The following is an 18,487-nucleotide window of genomic DNA, read 5'->3' as shown; positions in this document are numbered from 1 at the left end:
CACACACACACACACACACACACACAAAGCCAAATACTTACACAATGTAACATTTTGGGGAAACTACTTTGAAAATGTAGTTTAGCAAGCTACTCATTTTAAAATCAACAAGAAATAGTGTTTTACACACTTCAAAAAAAGTGTCAAGCTAAGCCTTGTAAAAGTAATTCCTGCAACTACACTAAAAGTTCCTTACAAAAAGTACCAAACTACACTGAAGCTATTTAAGAATGCACACATAAATTCAAATTAAATACAGCTAAAAGAAATGATGAATTCTACTAATGATAATAACAGTTTATATACTGTAAATATGTATTTTGCTACAAAAATGCAGGAACTTCTGGGCACAATATTCAAATTAATCAGTGCATCATTCATTGATATGAAATGTCCTAATGAACCAGTTTGCTCAAATTAATCAGACTTCCCAAAGATACTGGAGGGTACTATGAACAGTAAAATCCAGAAGAAGAGTAATGGCATAAGTCTCAGCAAGTTTCCGCCAATCTTCTTCTTCTCCCTCCAGCTCCCTCACTCTATTCTGCTCGTCGACATCTGTGAAGTGACTTTCAACATGTCTGATTTAATGGCCCTGTATGAGACATGTTAACTCTATTCTGATTGATCCCTCAAACTTCGGCTGATAATCAGCTTGTGGAACGAGACAATCCCTCATTATATCAGTCTGTCATGCCCATCCTACAACGTTCGCCCTACTGTGTCAAATCAAAACACCTGTAACCTGCTGTAACCACCTGTCGTTCACTACTGTAATAGTGCTGAAATTGAGTGGCTTTGAACTGTTTCATTTTGTTGCATCATGTGTTCTGTTAAGATAGATCCAAATGGCATTTTTTAAGACCTCCATTTTTCCCCCCACCATACACTTTGGTCACCAGAGACTCTAACTTATCAAAAAATTGAGTGTTTATTATTTATTTATTTCGCAAAACTTCATGCATTTTTAGTCTACTCACCTTCCTTTGTTTGGTGGCGTCTAACTTCACCAGCCAGTAAGATGCAACTTTTGGTTTATGGTATTTCCAGTTGTTCAGAATCTAAAGGAGCAAATGAAAATAACGTCATTACTGCAATATGCAATATCATTGTCTATGTGTGAAAGACTGAATATTTTTTTTATTGAGTATATATATATATATATATATATATATATATATATATACACACACACAGTGCCCTCCACAATTATTGGCACCCTTAGTAAATATGAGCAAAGGCGGGTGTGAAAATAAATCTGCATTGTTTATCCTTTTGCTCTTTCATTCAAAAAAAAAAAAAAAAAAAAAAAAATCACAAAATTCTAACCTTTCATTGAAGTAAAACAATTGAAAGTGGGGGGAAACTCACATTATGAAATAAATGTTTTTCTCCAATACATGTTGGCCACAATTACTGGCACCCCTAGAAATTCTTATGAGTAAAATATCTCTGAAGTATATTCCCATTCATATTTAAATTTTTTTAGCACACCAGGGTGACTAGGAGCATGAAATTGTCCAGCCATGACTTCCTGTTCCACAGGAGTACAAATATGTGTAAACACAAAGGCCAAATTCCCTTAATCATTCATCACAATGAGAAAAAACAAAGAATATAGTTCTGATGTGCAGCAAAAGATTGTTGAGCTTCACGAAATAGAAAATGGCTATAAGAAAAAAGCTAACGCATTGAAAATCCCCATTTCCATTATCAGGGCAATAATTAAGAAGTTCCAATCAACTAAAAATGTTACAAATCTGCCTGGAAGAGGACGTGTGTCTAAATCGTCCTAATGCACGGTGAAGAGGAAAGTTTGAGTGGACAAAGACTCTCCAAGGATCACAGCTGGAGAACTAGAGATTAGTTGAGTCTTGAGTCTCAGTTGTTCGGGAGGGTTTCAAGAAAAATCCCCTGCTCTCATCCAGAAACAATCTCCAGCATATTCAGTTGTCAGACAAGACTGGAACTTCAAAAGGGACCTGGCTCTATGGTCAGATGAAACTAAAAAAAAGAGCTTTTTGGCAGCAAACCCACCAGATGGGTTTGGTGCACACATGGATAAAAAGTACCCCATGCCCATGGTTAAATATACTGCTGGATATTTAATGTTTTGGGCCTATTTTTCTGCTGGAGGTCCTGGACATTTTGTTCAGATACATGGCATCATGGATTCTATCAAATACTAACAGATAAAAATCAAAACCTGACTGCTTCTGCTAGAAATCTTATAATGGGCCGTGATTGGATCTTCCATCGGGGCAATGATCCAAAACAAATATCAAAACCAAAACAAAAATGTGTCACAAAAATGTGCCACCTTTGCTCATATTTACTAAGGGTGCCAATAATTGTGGAAGGCACTGTCTGTCTATCTGTCTGTCTGTCTGTCTGTCTGTCTGTCTGTCTATCTGTCTGTCTGTCTGTCTGTCTGTCTTTGCTGCAGGCATCTCTTTCTTTTATGTTCCAAACACAAGGACCTTGAATAGGAACAGTCCATTCACTTGAGTTTTCTCCCCACAAATGAATTTTTAACATGTTGGAACATTGATCTGAATGTTTGAATATATTTACATCATTTACATTATCAATAAAATATACACACTCTCCTCACTGGATCCCGGTGGTGCAGCATGCACCAGTGAACGCTGCTTCTAGTGAATACATTCTCGTACTTTCCACTAAAATGAGTAGATGAATTATGTCCATGTTTTGAGTGTGAGATGATGGCATAAATATGGTCATATTTTTATCATTTATCTTCCTTGCTAAATCATTAATAACTCATTTAGACTGTGAATTAGACCAACAACTTTAAGAAATATTAATTATAAACATTTACATGTAATACTGTCATAATTTTATATGAGGTTTGAGATTTGCAGTCCTTGTTACCAAATTTTTTCTAAATAATAGGGTTGTGACGAGACAGCTCACGAGACGAGACATGAGACTGAGTTCACAAGAACGAGACGAGATTTTTACACAGTATTTTTAAGAAATCCTCAATAACGAAATACATGACTAAAAAAAGTCTGCAGGTGCATTTGAAATGTTTGAACTAATCATCTTGTAAAGAATGTCATTTCAGTTCTACTTTCTGAGTACAAACTATCATATGCAGTAAAAGACAACAATATACAAGCACTGTAAAAGGTTTACAATTTTAATAAATGTGGTCATTTAAATCTTTTAAATAAAAAATAAATAAAAATAAAACATTTAGTTCAATAAATGTAATACAAATTCACAAGACTGTCAAAATTATTGTATTGCTGTATTATTTAAATTGTTGTATGCAGTCAAGAAAGTAAAGACTGCTGAGGTGGGACATTTGGACGGGGGTCTATAAAGGTTTATAAATATTCACACTTCTAAGTTGAAATTTACACTCACACTCTGATATGAAAAGCTGAATGTTTTGATATGCACAGTCACATCTGCATATATATGTATATATATTAGGGCTGTCAAGTGATTAAATTTTTTTAATTGCACATCAAAAATATAATTTAAAGTTATTATTGTGTAAAGCATCAAATAAACATTACAAAAAGTGGATTCAGAAAGAAATATTTTATTTGATTCAACATAGAATTTATTACACAATCTTTTGGACAATGAGGTTGAGTAAATGAGGATTTTTGTGGGTGAACTATGTATTTTATGATTAATATGGAAATATGGTATTTTTAAATGAAATTATACTCCAAATAAGAAACTAAAACTGCCAGTCGGTGGTGGTAAATGTCTAATTAATTTAATCCGTTCAAACAGCTGATTCATTCAGGAGTGACGTATTGTGTATAAAATAACACAATATTAAATTTAGATTTCTCTGATTTACATATGTGCATTTTAAGACTTTTGAAGGATAAAAAAAAAAAAAAAAAAAAAAAAATGGGAGAATAATAGCTTTAAAATCTCTCCATGTCATCTCCGTCACTTTCTCTTTCTTTTTTTGCTTCAGTCTCCTTATCTTTCTCTTCCCCTCATAAAGCTGAGCTTTGACTGATAGTCTTTTCATTTTTATCTGTGTCAATGTAGAAAGTAAACATAGGGTCAATTGATATTTATATGTTTTACGAATCATTTTCTTAGAGAAGTTCATTTAATGAAGGCTACCAGGAAAGCTAGGTAATGAAGTTTATTAAATTAATTCACAATATGTGCATGTATTATTAATCGTATGCCTAATATATGATGAAAACGGCTTCATTATTGTTTCTTGACCCCTCACATTGACAGTTAGGCTACTACTAATTATTACATGAATCACGCAAATTATAACTACTATTCAAAATGGCGAAGTCAGACTGAAGTTGATTTTGCATCCCTGATTATTTTTGTCGGTCGTTTAACATTTCAAGCATAAAACTGGTAGTTAAAAAGAAATGGGTAGTTTAGCTACGTACATCTTATCTCACACTTTAACTGAAGAGTTGCGCTGGAACACATTTGTGTCAGTCTTTTTGTTTATGTAAATGTTATTTTACACATTTTAATCTATCTTTCTGCAACTTTGAATTCAAACCATAGGTGTTTTGATTATTGTCTATGTGCAAATGAAAACATTCAGCTTTTCACATCAAAGCTGTAACTGTAAATTTCAAATAACAAGTGTGAATATTTATTGTACAAGTTCTCAAATTCAAATCTACAAGCTGGGTTTTGCTACTCTTTTACCTTCACAGGGGTCGGGGTGGTTTTAGGCAATCAGTGTAAAATTAACTACTTTTCACACAAGGTTAATTTTATGTTAGATAAGAGTTTACCTAACACACCTAATGGTTGAAAATAAAATATTTACTAAAGTGTACCGTATTCATGGAAAGCACCAATTACAATTTCACAGCTCTGGTAATAGAGCGGCATCAGTTCAATTGTGCTTCTCCTGTTAAATGCTGTGTTTCCATGATTGTTGATGTGCAAATGTATGCCAGATCAATCGCCGTGAAAGTGATGTGTAAATGAATGCTGGAAAGTGTCTTAAACAGGTGCTGTTGGCCAGCTGTGTTTCTGCACAGACAGCTAATGGATCTCATTAAGCATACAGGTGGATGTCTAATGACTCTACATACAGCGAGAGATGCTGCGAATGGCTCGGACGTCCTCAAATGAGTTCAGGGAATGAGGGGAACAGAGCAGCCGGTCTGCCTGCCCTGACAGAGCGCTTTCTCTCAGCTGCGTAGCTCACCTCATCCAACACGGCCTCGGCCTCCTCCTCGCTCTTCCCGGGGTAACGAATCCTCATCTCCCCGAGCGCAGCCAGCGTCTGCTGCATCAGCTCGGCCTCCTGCTCTTTACTCAGTGGGGTCTCTCCCTGCGCCTGCACATGCAAAGAACCAACACAATAAAGATGAATTATTAAGTGTGACTCTTTTCTCTGCAGTCATCAGGTTTGTTTCGGCCATCGCAGCAGTGTGTTCATATGGCGCCTGACTGCTCGTTGTGAGAAGGAAAAAACAGTGATCTCAACTTTCAGACATACAGCTTCACAAACTGAACAATAGTTTTAAAATTACAAAATATAGTTAGGGTTAGGCATATCAGAGTCTGAGGCCCTATGAGGGTGAATCACAGAAATTTAGAAGAATGTGTTGGGCCTATGTTTCATCCCAAAATCAAAAGACAAATTATTTAATACCAATTAACCACATTGTTTTCACATTTCAGCACGAAAAAAAAGACAAATTTATTTAATTTATTAAAGCATTTTTTATCTCACTTTTTTTGGGTTGATTTTATGCTGATTTTAATAAAACAAAATATTAAAATTAAAATATTTATGTATTTTTTTTTTTTTTTACTGCAACATAGTAAAACACTAATCAAATGAGATCATCACAAAGAACAATGGAAATTACAAAAAGATTTGGACACTGAAAAAAGTTCATAAAATATACCTAAAATGTGCTTCATGTGATAACATCTAACTGATTCTATATGCAAGTCAAAAATCCTTTAAAATCCTTTGATATATATATATATATATATATATATATATATATATATATTAATTATGCATTTTATATATATAAAATTGGCTGGTTTAAGAAAAATCTGTAAGTTTGTCAGGTACTGTATGACCCAGGCATGTTTCTATAAGATTTACCATACTGCTTTATATACTGAGCAAAAACTTTCCAAAGACTTAATATTGCCTATGGAGGCTTATCAGAGTTCTACAAACCAAGCACCATATCCTTATATTAGAAGAGTTTTGAGGAAAGAGTGCAAATCCTAATTAAACAGGTTCCATTATTAGAAAATGAAGCCTTATTAACTTGATGATCATGCATCCTATATACAATTACTCTGAAAAGAGCATGTAGCTTTAGTAGTCCATCTTGCTAAACGCAATCTTAAAGTCTTATTAAACAGTGCATAAGTGTGTGTGCTGTTTTTCCTGATTAATATTCCTTAATGAGAGTTTGAACAAGGGGGAGTGCTGGTATTCACGAGATGAATGTGCCCGTAAATAAAGCCCTAATTTAGCTTCACACTCCCAATTTTTCCACAATATGACAAATTTTCCTCTCCAAGGTATGCCCAGAGAGAGTGAGAGAACGAGAGTGGATATAGGAGTGTGAGAATAAGAAGAAACTATCACAGTATGAAAACACAGCTTGACTGATTTTGTGTGTGTGTATGTGTGTGTGTGTGTGTGTGTGTGTGTGTGTTTGTGTGTGTTGAATCTCTATTGTTTGATGGATTGGAATGATTCAGGACAGCGATGGGAAAACAAAAATGATATTTTTCATTTTTACAGGTGATGTGTTGCCAGATCTTCTCTAAATCAGCCATCTTTGTGAACATCTGTTCAGACTCTCTAGAGGACATCTAGGGTAAAGAAAAAGATAGATGTGTCTGTGTAGATATGTATGTCTATGTTCAGAATGAAATACTAGCGCAATGCTTACTGTATACTGCATACACAGTCCACAGTAGTGTCTATAGTAGTGTTCAAAATTACAAATTCCCACATATTTCCCATTTAACTATGTAGCTATGTTAAAGGGGTCATGAACTGTGTTGTTTTATGTTTCCTGGGGTGCACTTATAATGTTAGTATGCTTTATACATCAAAAATTGTCATAATTTGAAATAAAAGGCATTTTTGCTGCCCTGATTTTAGCTTATTTCAAAGCTCTGTTTTAATTGGCGTGTCTGCTGTGAGACTTCAGTGTAAACGTCCACTGCTGTGATTGGCTAACATCTTTCCATTTGAAATAGCCAAGTATTACTCTCTCTTTTAGCACATTTTTACTATTACAGCTCTAAAGGTTAACTAATCGGGAAAAGTGCTGCATTACATTTAGATCTATAACATTATATTTTGATCGTGGCATAAAAGGTTGCAGTGATGAACAGCCGATCACAGACATGTTGTTGAGCGCATGAAAGCAGTGATCTTATCATTGCAACTCAATGTCTGTACATTAACGAATGCTTTCATTGTAACTAACAGTGCAAACGCGACATAACTAAGAGATTCGTTGAATAAAACGGGAGATTTGGTGCGTGTTTAGAACTGGTAAACTCACGCTGTTTGATTGACAGCTCCAGCGATTGCAAAGGGAGCATTCTTTGATTGCTTTCTTTATATAATTTAATCACCATTTAAATAACAGATTATTTTCATCCTACTAAGAGAAACAACGTGAAGTTGATTGTTTAGTCACTGGTTTGATTTACTGACACATAAACAAAGAACATCTGACTGTACATGAATCATTACATATCAGATCAGGCATTAGAATTAAGTGTCTTTAAGATGTGCTGATTTAACATCAACATATCATCATATAAAAGATGCTATAATTATACATATTTTATATATATACATAATTATACAATACAGAATGTTTATGATTTATTTTTTACTTTGAAAAATTAAGAATTTAGGGGGAAATGTGCTTAACTGTCATGAATATAATATAATGTCACAATGCAAAAACATAAAATCAGAGTTGATATTCTTTATGCAAAATATATTTTATGTTTTTTTTTCCCTGATTTCTTGGGGTGTAAATTTATTCTGGAACATTCGGTTCATTTATCAAAATGGAAGTGGAAGGTCAGGTCAGGTCATTGCTTTATGGGATACTTAATTTCACATAGTGTTCTCTAGTTGTATACTGCAAATTCAGATCAATGTAATATTTTGACTGGGAATTCCATGCATATGGAATTGCAGCACACATACTGTATAAATAGAATGAGCAATATGCTAATTTTCGAATACTCCAAATGTGTGATATAAGGAGAACTGATACTTGCCGTATTTGGATGAATGGCACCTAGACTGCTGCTGTGTGGAACTCTGTTTGTAGAGCTGTTGCGACTGAGCGACTGGGACCGAGATACTGTGTGGGGTCGACCCGGGGTCATCTGCATCATGGTGGCTGCCGTTTGAGCGGCTGCGGTCGATGCATTAGCCATGTGAGTGGCTGTTTTTGGCTGTCTGGTCTCGTTGGTAGGTGACTGCGCAGTCAGAGAGGATATGGAGCGTGGACAGGACATGGAGCGGCGGATGAGCCCAGAAAAATTGGGGGAGGAGGAAGCACCTCGCATTGGTTTAGGGGCAGGTTTCCAATGAACACGACCTAAAACAAAGAACCAAAGCATTTGACTTCAATTTAAGACACATACATTCACACACCCTCCTGGATCACCACGGAAATTAAGTCAAGCATTTGAAATCCAATAACCAACAAAAAAAAGCTTCAATTAATCACTGCAGGCCTGAGTGGCTGTCAGGTTTCCAACTCAGGGCGGACAGCGAATTGAAACACACAAACGGCAAATCTACGATTTTGAATGACCTCCAGTTTGTGAGCTGGCCAGCGGCATGGTCGCTTCATCCATGAGTCTTGAGGGAAGAAGTTGCCAAATGCGGTATTATAGCAGCTTAGCTCGGAAAATCGCAGATGGCCTCAGGGTAGTGTGGGGCAAAGGGGGCGAACAATGTCACCCCAGAATGGCCTAATGCCCCCTTCGGCAGCAACCCAATCACCAGTGACCCCTCGCACACCAAATAAACTTGCTTGCTTCTTTGTCCCTCTTTTACTGGCTAATGGAAAAGTCATAGCTTCAACTGTGTCAGGCACAGACAATCAATAAACTGCACAATCTATGGAACTTTCCAAAATAGAGCTCAAACTGGTTTTCCGTTATTGAATTATTGTAAACTATTATCTAACATAAAATTCATAATTTCTTGTCCTACCCTGTTGGACACTTTCTGAATACTGTCTATAACCTTATTGCCTGTATCTAATAATCAAACAAAATAATTTTGACATGTTAAAATAATTGTGGAAAAAGTATTGTTAATTATTAACTTATTTTAATTATCAGAATCAATATATATTTAGCTGTGTCCCATATTTTGTGTACAACCATAACCTGCACAGTAGATGGTGGGAACTGAACTATATCATGTTTCTTTATATATATATATATATATATATATATATATATATATATATATATATATATATATACATATATATATACATATATACACACACATACACTGAACTATATCATGTTTCTTTATATATATTATATATATATACATATATATATACATATACATACACACACATACACACACACACACACACACACACACACACACACACACACACACAGTATGTATTGTGTAAAACACTGCTTAATTTAAGTTTAATTGCAATACATTCTGGCATTTTTTATTAGATTGTATTTATATTTTTCTTAAATACTTTAATTTAATTATATTTAATTAAATTATATCTATTGTTTATAACAAGAAAATGATGAAATCACACAATTTCTTTGTTTCAAACTGTTTTCAGACATTTCAACAGAGTTACAAAAAGGGCAAACCTCTTAAAAAATGAACAATGGCAACAACTTGACCTCCTGAAGTGGACAAACATTTGCTGAAGGTTTGCAACTTTTAAAAATTAAAATTTATTGGGGGGAAAAAAATAAATAAATAAATAAAAGCCCTTTTTTGAAAAATGCCTTATCTGAACCATGTTAATAAAACATCACATTCAGTAATAGTGAGAGCAGCTTCTAAAATACAATAGATAGACAGACAGACAGATAGATAGACAGATAGATAGATAGATAGATAGATAGATAGATAGATAGATAGATAGACAGACAGACAGACAAGCAGACAGATATCAAAACGCTATACTTAGGATGCTTGAGCTGCTGGACCCCAAGGAAAACTCTGCTTCTAAAAAAGCTCCACTTTAAAACACAAACATTTTTCGGGGGTTGTTTGCACAGTTTTCAAGGTAAGCCAGAAGTGCTTCTCTGAACTTCTCCCCAACCTGTGCTTTCCCCAAGCTGAGTGGCCGGTCTCCCTTTAAACTAGCGGACTGAAACATCAGAAAAGCTCATTAAAGCTGCATCGCATGAGAGCCGGGGGACCTCTCACGACATCACCTGCCGCAGTCAGCCAGTCAAATTAAGAGCCACTGCACTGGACCAGCGAATACTGTGACCCTAATTAAAAAAGATGGATTTTCTCTGTTTCAAGTATTAATTAGGTAAACAAATGCATTATAGTAGATTTACATCTGTAATTTAGCTCAGGCTCTGCAAACGGCACTGAAGATTTAATGTGTCTGGCTAGACAAAAGGCTGCTTAAAAGTTTAAGCCATAAGCAGCTCTTGCAGTCATCTGGAAACCATCGAGGGACAGATAGCACCTATAAAAGCGGTTCAGCAGCAGAACATCCCAGAACCTCCAAGTCTACCCTAATAGTCCCGGCCTACAAGTGATAAATAGCTTTTCCACTGAGCAGACCCCTAAAACCTGCTGGTCTCAAACTAGGAACAGATAACGTCAGACGTACATTATTGAGATCAAGAAAAGTTCTCAAAACAACAACTCAGTCTGGCAAGACTGACGGAAAACAAAACTAGATCACTCCCATTACAAAATCATTACATTTTTTCTACACTGGAAACGGTTGATGCAACTGTGAAGCACATTCAAATGATGCTAAAATGAAACAATTTTATTTGCAATCATCTTTAAATTGATTGCAATCAATTTAATTAACTTCCAACAGCTGCATCAAAAGCAGCTTGTGATGGCAAAACATAGAGAATTACATTTTTGGGGGGCCGATGTTAAATATGTTATCAAAACTAAAAGATTTGTACATTAATTTTGTAATTAATTAATTCTTATAAATATAATCAATACAATTTGATTGTTTTGCTGTTTTTGATGCTAAAGTCAAAAGCCATAACAAATAAGTTTATGGTCAGCAAGATATTTTAGCAGGGATGCATTGAATTGATCAAAAGTGACAGTACAGACTTTTTCATTATTGCAAAAAAGTTGTATTTCAAATAAATGCTGTTCTTTTGAACTTTCTATTCATCAAAGAATCCTGAAAAATAAATCAGTTTCCACACACACACACACACACACACACACACACACACACACACACACACACACACAAAACTAGCACAATCGTTTTTAATTGTGATAAGAATAATAAGATAAGAATAAATATTGCTTAAGCACCAAATCAGTATATCAGAATGATTTCCGAAGGATCATGTGACACTGCAGACTGGAGTAATGGTTGCTGAAAATTCACAAGAAGCAATTACATTTTAAAATATATATTAGAATGTATTATAGAATATTTGTTTTAAATACATCCATACATTCTCCAAACCACTAATTCTCTGAAGGGTTGCGGGAGGGCTGTAGCCTATCCAAGCATCTCGGCCCGAAGGCCAGAAAGACCCTGGACTGATGGCCAGTCCATCACAGAACAGTTATTTGGAATATTTCACAATATTACAGTTTTTATTGTATTTTTAATCTAATAAATGCAGCCTTGGTGAGTATAAGAGACGTCTATCAAAAACATAAAAAAAAATAAAAAAAATCATATATATAAATATATTATAGATGTATATAAATAATATGTAATAAATCTTAAGACACACACACATGCACACAAACCAAAATAGAAATTAAAATGGCTAGAGCTTAGTAATGAGGTGTCTGTCTAAACGCGTGGCACATCTCTGCATTGACAGTTTCCTGTGTAAACAGATTTCTTGATTATAATGACAGCAATCTAGTTTTGTTTTGCATTTACATCAGAGTTGTTGTTGTCTGCTGAGAACTTTGTTATGCGTGAATTTTAAACTTTTTGTTATCCTGACCTATGGAATCATTTCGATTGCACTGGAACCATTTCGAGAAAATGAGAACCAGCACCATTTCTGTGGAAAGGAGCTAATAAAGGTTCCCAGAGCGCATTCTTTCACAGGCCCAAGGAAAGGAACTCACTTGAGCGTTCGGGGCGATTGAGTTTCTCCTGCGTGATGCTGCTACTTTCATCTTCTCCATCAGCGTCGGAACCGGAGCTGCTGTCGCTGCAGCTGGCCGAAGAGTCTTCAGGGTCTCTGTGCCCTCTGGGTGTCGGGCTGCTCTCAGGCATGGATGACAGGACCTACAGGCAAACAATCACACAAACACATCCGCAGGGAAAGATGATGAGAGAAGATCCTAGAAAAATGTCAGTTCTGCAGCTTTCAGCCCGAGTCCAATTAACGCTTGGCACTAATGGAAGAATGGAAGGGCGGCAGTGATGCATGCTTGGCGAACCCTGTCTTGATTTTCTTGAAGTCTTGATTAATGTCACAGCAGAAACATGTTCATTTGGTCTGAAACACATACATTGTATGTCAGGGGAACTAATCTATTATGTCCTTCAAGAAGTATTGAACAACAAATTGAATATCTGTCCAACACTTGGGATACACTGACTATTAGCCTCCTGAATGCACTAATTTCACCTTTTCAACTCCAATTTGGCTCAAAGGTCTGTCTAAATTAACACTTTGAATGTAATCTCCAACAGAGTTTTGAAAGAATTCAGAAAGATCCTGTTCTTCTTGTCATTTTTAAGAGGAACTGCTTGCGACTATTTAAATTGCTTAATTTCTGTCTTGTCAGATTATTCCAGATGGCCCTGTAATGGGACTGTTAGAGTGTTCCAATCCATCAGAGCAGATACAGCAGAAATGAAACCTACATTCTGCTAAGTCAAAAGTGAACCAATTAATATCATTTCATGCCAAACAGTGTTTGTAACTGTCTGTAACATCTCTATGAGGGAATCTCAGGAAAACTGTTGAAAGCGTTCTTGGGTCATATATCACCCCAAACTAAAACAACAACAACAACAAAGGACTTATATTTTGCATTGTGACATTTTCGATAACCAGGTTCCAAAAGTAATAATCATATACATTTTCTCCGGGGATACATAGAATGAAACTGTAAAGAAAACTTTCAAGACAGACCCATCATGAGCTCTGAGATTAAATTCTGAGATTAGATTATACAAATTCAAAAGCAGTAACTACTTGTTTTGTGAAGTTATGAATTGGTTGCTTAAGACTATAATCTGTCCAGTGACAGACAGTGCTCAACTGCATTCAGAATAAGAGAAAACTGAATAAATGATATAAACTGAATCAAAACACTCAATTTTCAGTTCCCGTGTTGGTGTAGTTATTGCCTATGTTGGGCAGTACACTTTTGTAAAAGTCAGTTTGATTTCACCTATCAGAGAACCATGAGAGTAAACTGTGAAAAGAACTGTGGTAAAGAAGATCAGCAGTGACCACCGATTCCCATGAATCATTGCAAATGACGTAATCGAATTACATTTGCCAACATATATAACATATATATATGTTGGCAAATGTAATTGCTTTAAGTTTCTTTATATTGAGAAAGTGAGTTTATCTACATACACTTTTGACTACGTACCTTAGGTCCTTTTTGTTTAGAGGTTTTTCCCATCAGTTTCTCATCATCCAGTTCACACTGTTCCAGGAGGTCTAGGATATCTTCCTCCTGCAGAACAAGTCACAAACAAATGCACAAGATCGTCTTTGTTTTTCACATATAAACTTTTCTTGTCTCTATGAACATGTCTTTGCACCTCACAAGTGATTTTATGGAATGTCAAGAAAATAAGAGAAGTCCAAGTTCCTCAAATACGTGGTTTGAAGAACTGCTTTGATTGAACGTTTGATTGTTTTAATACTCTGAAACATTTCCTGAAGTAACTTTATAGTACTACAGGCCCTATCATACACCCTGTGCAATGCGGCGCCAGGCGCGACGCAAGTGTTTGACAGAGTTATCATTTTCATGTCCTGCGCCATGTTGTTTAAATAGCAAATGCATTTGCACCCCTTTGTGCGTCCATGGGCGTGCTGGTCTGAAAACAAGGTGTGTTCAGGCACGTTGCTATTTTGAGACAACTGAAAACAACTACGCCATTGGCCAACAAAACCTGGTCTAAAGTCAAAGGCGCAATATTTGTCTTGTTATTTAAAGGGCGTGTTAGTAATATGCGCCTACAGGTGGGTGCACAACGCGCGTACACTCTGCTTATTACACACACAGGCACATGCAGCAGCACACAAACATGCCAAATATTAAAAATAAAAGGATTACAATGTAAAAGATTATTATTGTGTGCATAAAGATAACAAGTAGATGTAGATGGATCCGTTTCCTTGCTAGAGAAGTATTCAGTTTTTCCTCTTGCAAATTCCGCCATGTAAATAGTGAATCCACCATGGTGTGAGCGCAACTGGCTTTTAAAGGGAATAGGAGATGAGACTCTGTTTGGTTTATTGCACATTACACCCAAAACATACCCATTACTCATTAAGAGAATACAGACAACCCTTTTAGACTATGAGCTGGGAGCACCGACCATTTTTCCCGTCCTTAAACTAGCAAAAGTGGATTCGGACACACCCTAAGCGCACTTGCGCCGTGCGCTTAGATTGTTAAAATAGAGCCCTATGTGTTGATATACTGGTAAATATTTTTAACAATCAAAATCAATCAGTTTGCATTTTGATCATGTATTGATCATTTTTACCAAATATTTACTGTAAAATTTGTATTTTTAAATCAAATACTTTAGATGAAATAATGGATGCTCTGACTGACCCTTCTGAAGCGATACTATATTAAATACATAAATATCAAGATCAAATATCACCAAAAGGCTTGAAAACAATTAAAATATAACTGTTTTGGATATATCACATGCCAACTCATATTATTAGTGTGAAATCAGCAAAAAAATAAAATAACATAAAAAAATAAATACAAAAAAGAAAAAAAATAATTTCAGTGAGGCCTCTTCATTCCAAAATATTTTAAACCGATTATTATCTTGTCCAAACTATAAGTAATCAAATTGAGTAATTTCTGGGGAAAAAAAATCCTAAATCAAAACAGAACTTTGCATGACACCTAAACAATTTCTTGGCATAAATCAAAGCCATGTGTTCAGCCCGAGTTCAGGAATCCATCTGGAATCATTCCTTCATTCCTTCTTACAAGTCACTGTATCTGAACCACACTTTGAGTTTAACACATCATAATCTATGCAGCATTTCTTCTTGTCATTTCTTTCAAATAAAGCACTCTGTTGTTGACTTTGAAGTATAGGTTCACTGCAACTGCTTAGTTCACATGAGAAAAGACTCTAAAATTACAGTTCCCTGGTATTACTAATCACACATTACTAAATCCCGACTAAAACGACCAATTCATTTTCCATTATATTTTATGAATTAAAACCAATGATACAGGCAAGCAACACCAGTTAATTTAAAACACTGTAAAACTCATTATCAGTATGATTCAGTATGATTAATAATACTGATTCCAATGATAGTGTAACACTTTTCATAAAAAAGTTCCAATAATTCCAGCGGTCTTTAAAATGATTTATTCCTCTTCCACAACAGTTGCACATTCACATTGTCTGTTCCTGGAGCTGTCTGCAGATCCCTTGATGACACCCTGGAGTTATCCTGAAACATCTTGCACTCTGCTCTTGGGATGAATGGTGTGACAGACCAGCCTGGACAGATTGCCAGTGGTCTGAAACCATTATTTGTAGATTACCTACAATAGTGGACTTAAAGCCTCTAAGCCTCTACAACATTCCTTCTGGGGGGGGGGCTCTGATATTGGCATGACGTACTCCAACGCTTATGACCAAACCAGACCAGTTTATTGAGGTTTATATAAGGTTAGCCTTCCTATTTGATGATCTAATTTGCACTTTATTCTAACAAATTGGTGCATTTAATTAGGTAAGTGATGAAGTCATATATTCCAAGTAACACTTCTTATGTAACATTTTTTTCAACTTTAATGGAGACTTTTTCTGCCCTTTTCTTCATTACTAACTCAAGATGATTATACCACCTTGACAATTTTAATTAATAAAAAATAAAAAATTAAATAATATTCAGAAACATGTTCAAAGAAGAGGTATTTTCAATTTAAAGTCATTATTATTTGAATTTTTATTTAATAACATCAAAAATAACTTCAAAAATTCAGTGTATAAAAATATTTTAGTAATTTTACATGAGAGATATTATTAGGCTTCAAATCCCAAACTACATTTTACTCTAAAAACCGGCCTTAGTGCCTGTCAACTGGTTCATACAAATAAATGCAGCCAGATAAAACAAGATTGGATAATGACAGAAGTTCAGATGAGAAAAGGGCAAGTGTGCAGTTGTATAAACAAACAATAAATGTATTTTGGTGAGGATTGAATCATCACAGTCTCAACAATTTGATCAATAATGTTCTGAATCTTCTGAAAGTTTTTTTTTTTTTTTCCTTTTCATTTTGTGTGTGTGTGTGTGTTTCATGGACTCTGATGTTTCTCCATTACAAATGTTGCATGCTTTTCAAGCAGAAACATTATCCCAGCAGTAACTCAATAAGCCGGGCATTGATCTGTTGTTCTGTTTCAGATGGAGAGAGATTTTAAGTGCATTAAACTTGGTTCTTTTGCTCATCGCTGCCTTGTTCTCTAAATTCAGAGTAAGACTTATTGTTCAGGCAAGTAGGTGAAGAGAAAAAAGGCCACAATAAGCCAACACTCTGATTGCAGGTGATCTGTCAATATTTGCCAGTGTTGCTACCGTTAGATATGAAATTGGTTTTTGTTACCTTGATTTGGGTTGATTTTGGGTAAAATATTGAGAGTAAATAAAATGAATAAAACATTTTCTGATTGTATGTGTTCATTAAGTGAAGAATTATATTATTTTAACATTTTAATATTAATATTATTTTGATAAATTAAAAATATATTAGGATTACAATATAAAAGGCCCCCTTGGAAGTTTACAAAGGCCCCCCTGGTTGAGAACTACTGCACTAGAGTAATAAATAAATTATTAAAAGTACAGTTTACACAAAAAATAAAATTCTGTCATCATTTTCTCACCCTCATGTTGTTTCTAACCCATAAGACTTCAGTTCATCTTCATAATACAAAGATTTGTTCAATATTATCTCATAATTTTGGTCATTAAAAAAAAAAACACACAACCAAAATGCATCAGAAAGAACAAAAAGACATTGAAATGTAATGCATTTGAATGGAACGGTTTAATCCAAACTCACTGATGACAGAATTTTCATTTTATCATGAACTATCCCTTTAAGTCCATGCATTTATCTAATGACCTACAATATCTTTAGACATTATGCTACTAGAATTAATCATAATGTTATATTGGATATGTAAACATGAGAAACCCTGATCTGACAATCCCTGATATCTAGATCATTTTATTAACAAAAGTAGTATAATATTTGTGACAAGCAGGACGGGGCGAGAGCTGTGAGGTAACGGCGCGAGGCCGGTGGCGTGATTGCTGAAGAGCGTCACCTGCTCTTGGCACCGGTCTCGTATCTCTCACGGAGGAGCTCTGGAAGCATAAAAGGAGGAGCGACGACAGTAAAGGACGAGAGAGGACCAGGCCTGGATTTTATGTTATGTTTTATTATGTTTGTGCGGCCGTCAGTCGGCCGTGAGGGACTGGCGGCATTTTACTTTCATTTTGTTGTTTGTTTTTTTTTTTTATATATAAAAGTCTGTTAAACATTCGCCGGTTCCCGACTCCTTCTTCCCATATCTACTAACTGTTACAATATTAAATTACTAACAATTTTTAGTGACATCATTTAGATTTTCATTACCATTTTCCACCCTCTCTGTGATCCTTAAATTGACCATTTTTTTGCAGCTGTGCTTCTAAGATGTAAATACTTCTTTGCATGTGAAATGAGAAGCAATGCTTTGCTGTGAGCTGTGAACTGTAAGCTTGCTTTCGGGTCCAGTATAGTTTGTGCTGCCTTTGCTGCCTGCTTGCATCTTTCAAAAGCAGCCTTTTTGCACCGACTGCATTACATTGTGAAGCTAAAAACAATTCTGAAATGTGCCTTTTATAACATTAAAACCAGGCTGAAATAATCAGGGTTATTAAAAATAATAATAAGCGTACCCTTAAGATTATGCAGGGCGACAAGAGCAACACACAGACTTCCCCACAGTTCACTCTTGTTAATAGTTCTTCTAGTGTT

General features: G+C 35.4%; 1 protein-coding gene across 4 annotated transcripts in view; it reads right to left on the bottom strand.

Annotated features, from left to right (window-relative positions):
- ttll7 (tubulin tyrosine ligase-like family, member 7) overlaps positions 1-18,487 on the bottom strand; it is a 115,361-nt gene that overhangs the window by 13,887 nt on the left and 82,987 nt on the right. For all 4 annotated transcript variants that reach the window (XM_051912397.1, XM_051912396.1, XM_051912400.1 and 1 more), the window contains 5 exons: positions 13,826-13,912; positions 12,335-12,497; positions 8,284-8,609; positions 5,198-5,329; positions 981-1,061 (listed from right to left, as the gene is read on the bottom strand). In XM_051912397.1, coding sequence (XP_051768357.1) covers positions 981-1,061; positions 5,198-5,329; positions 8,284-8,609; positions 12,335-12,497; positions 13,826-13,912 — 789 coding nt within the window. The remainder of the gene's footprint in view (positions 1-980; positions 1,062-5,197; positions 5,330-8,283; positions 8,610-12,334; positions 12,498-13,825; positions 13,913-18,487) is intronic.

Source organism: Ctenopharyngodon idella, chromosome 11, assembly GCF_019924925.1.
Source record: "Ctenopharyngodon idella isolate HZGC_01 chromosome 11, HZGC01, whole genome shotgun sequence".
Lineage (NCBI taxonomy): Eukaryota > Metazoa > Chordata > Actinopteri > Cypriniformes > Xenocyprididae > Ctenopharyngodon > Ctenopharyngodon idella.
Note: the sequence above shows the minus strand (reverse complement) of the source record. Positions and strands in the feature narration are given on the sequence as shown.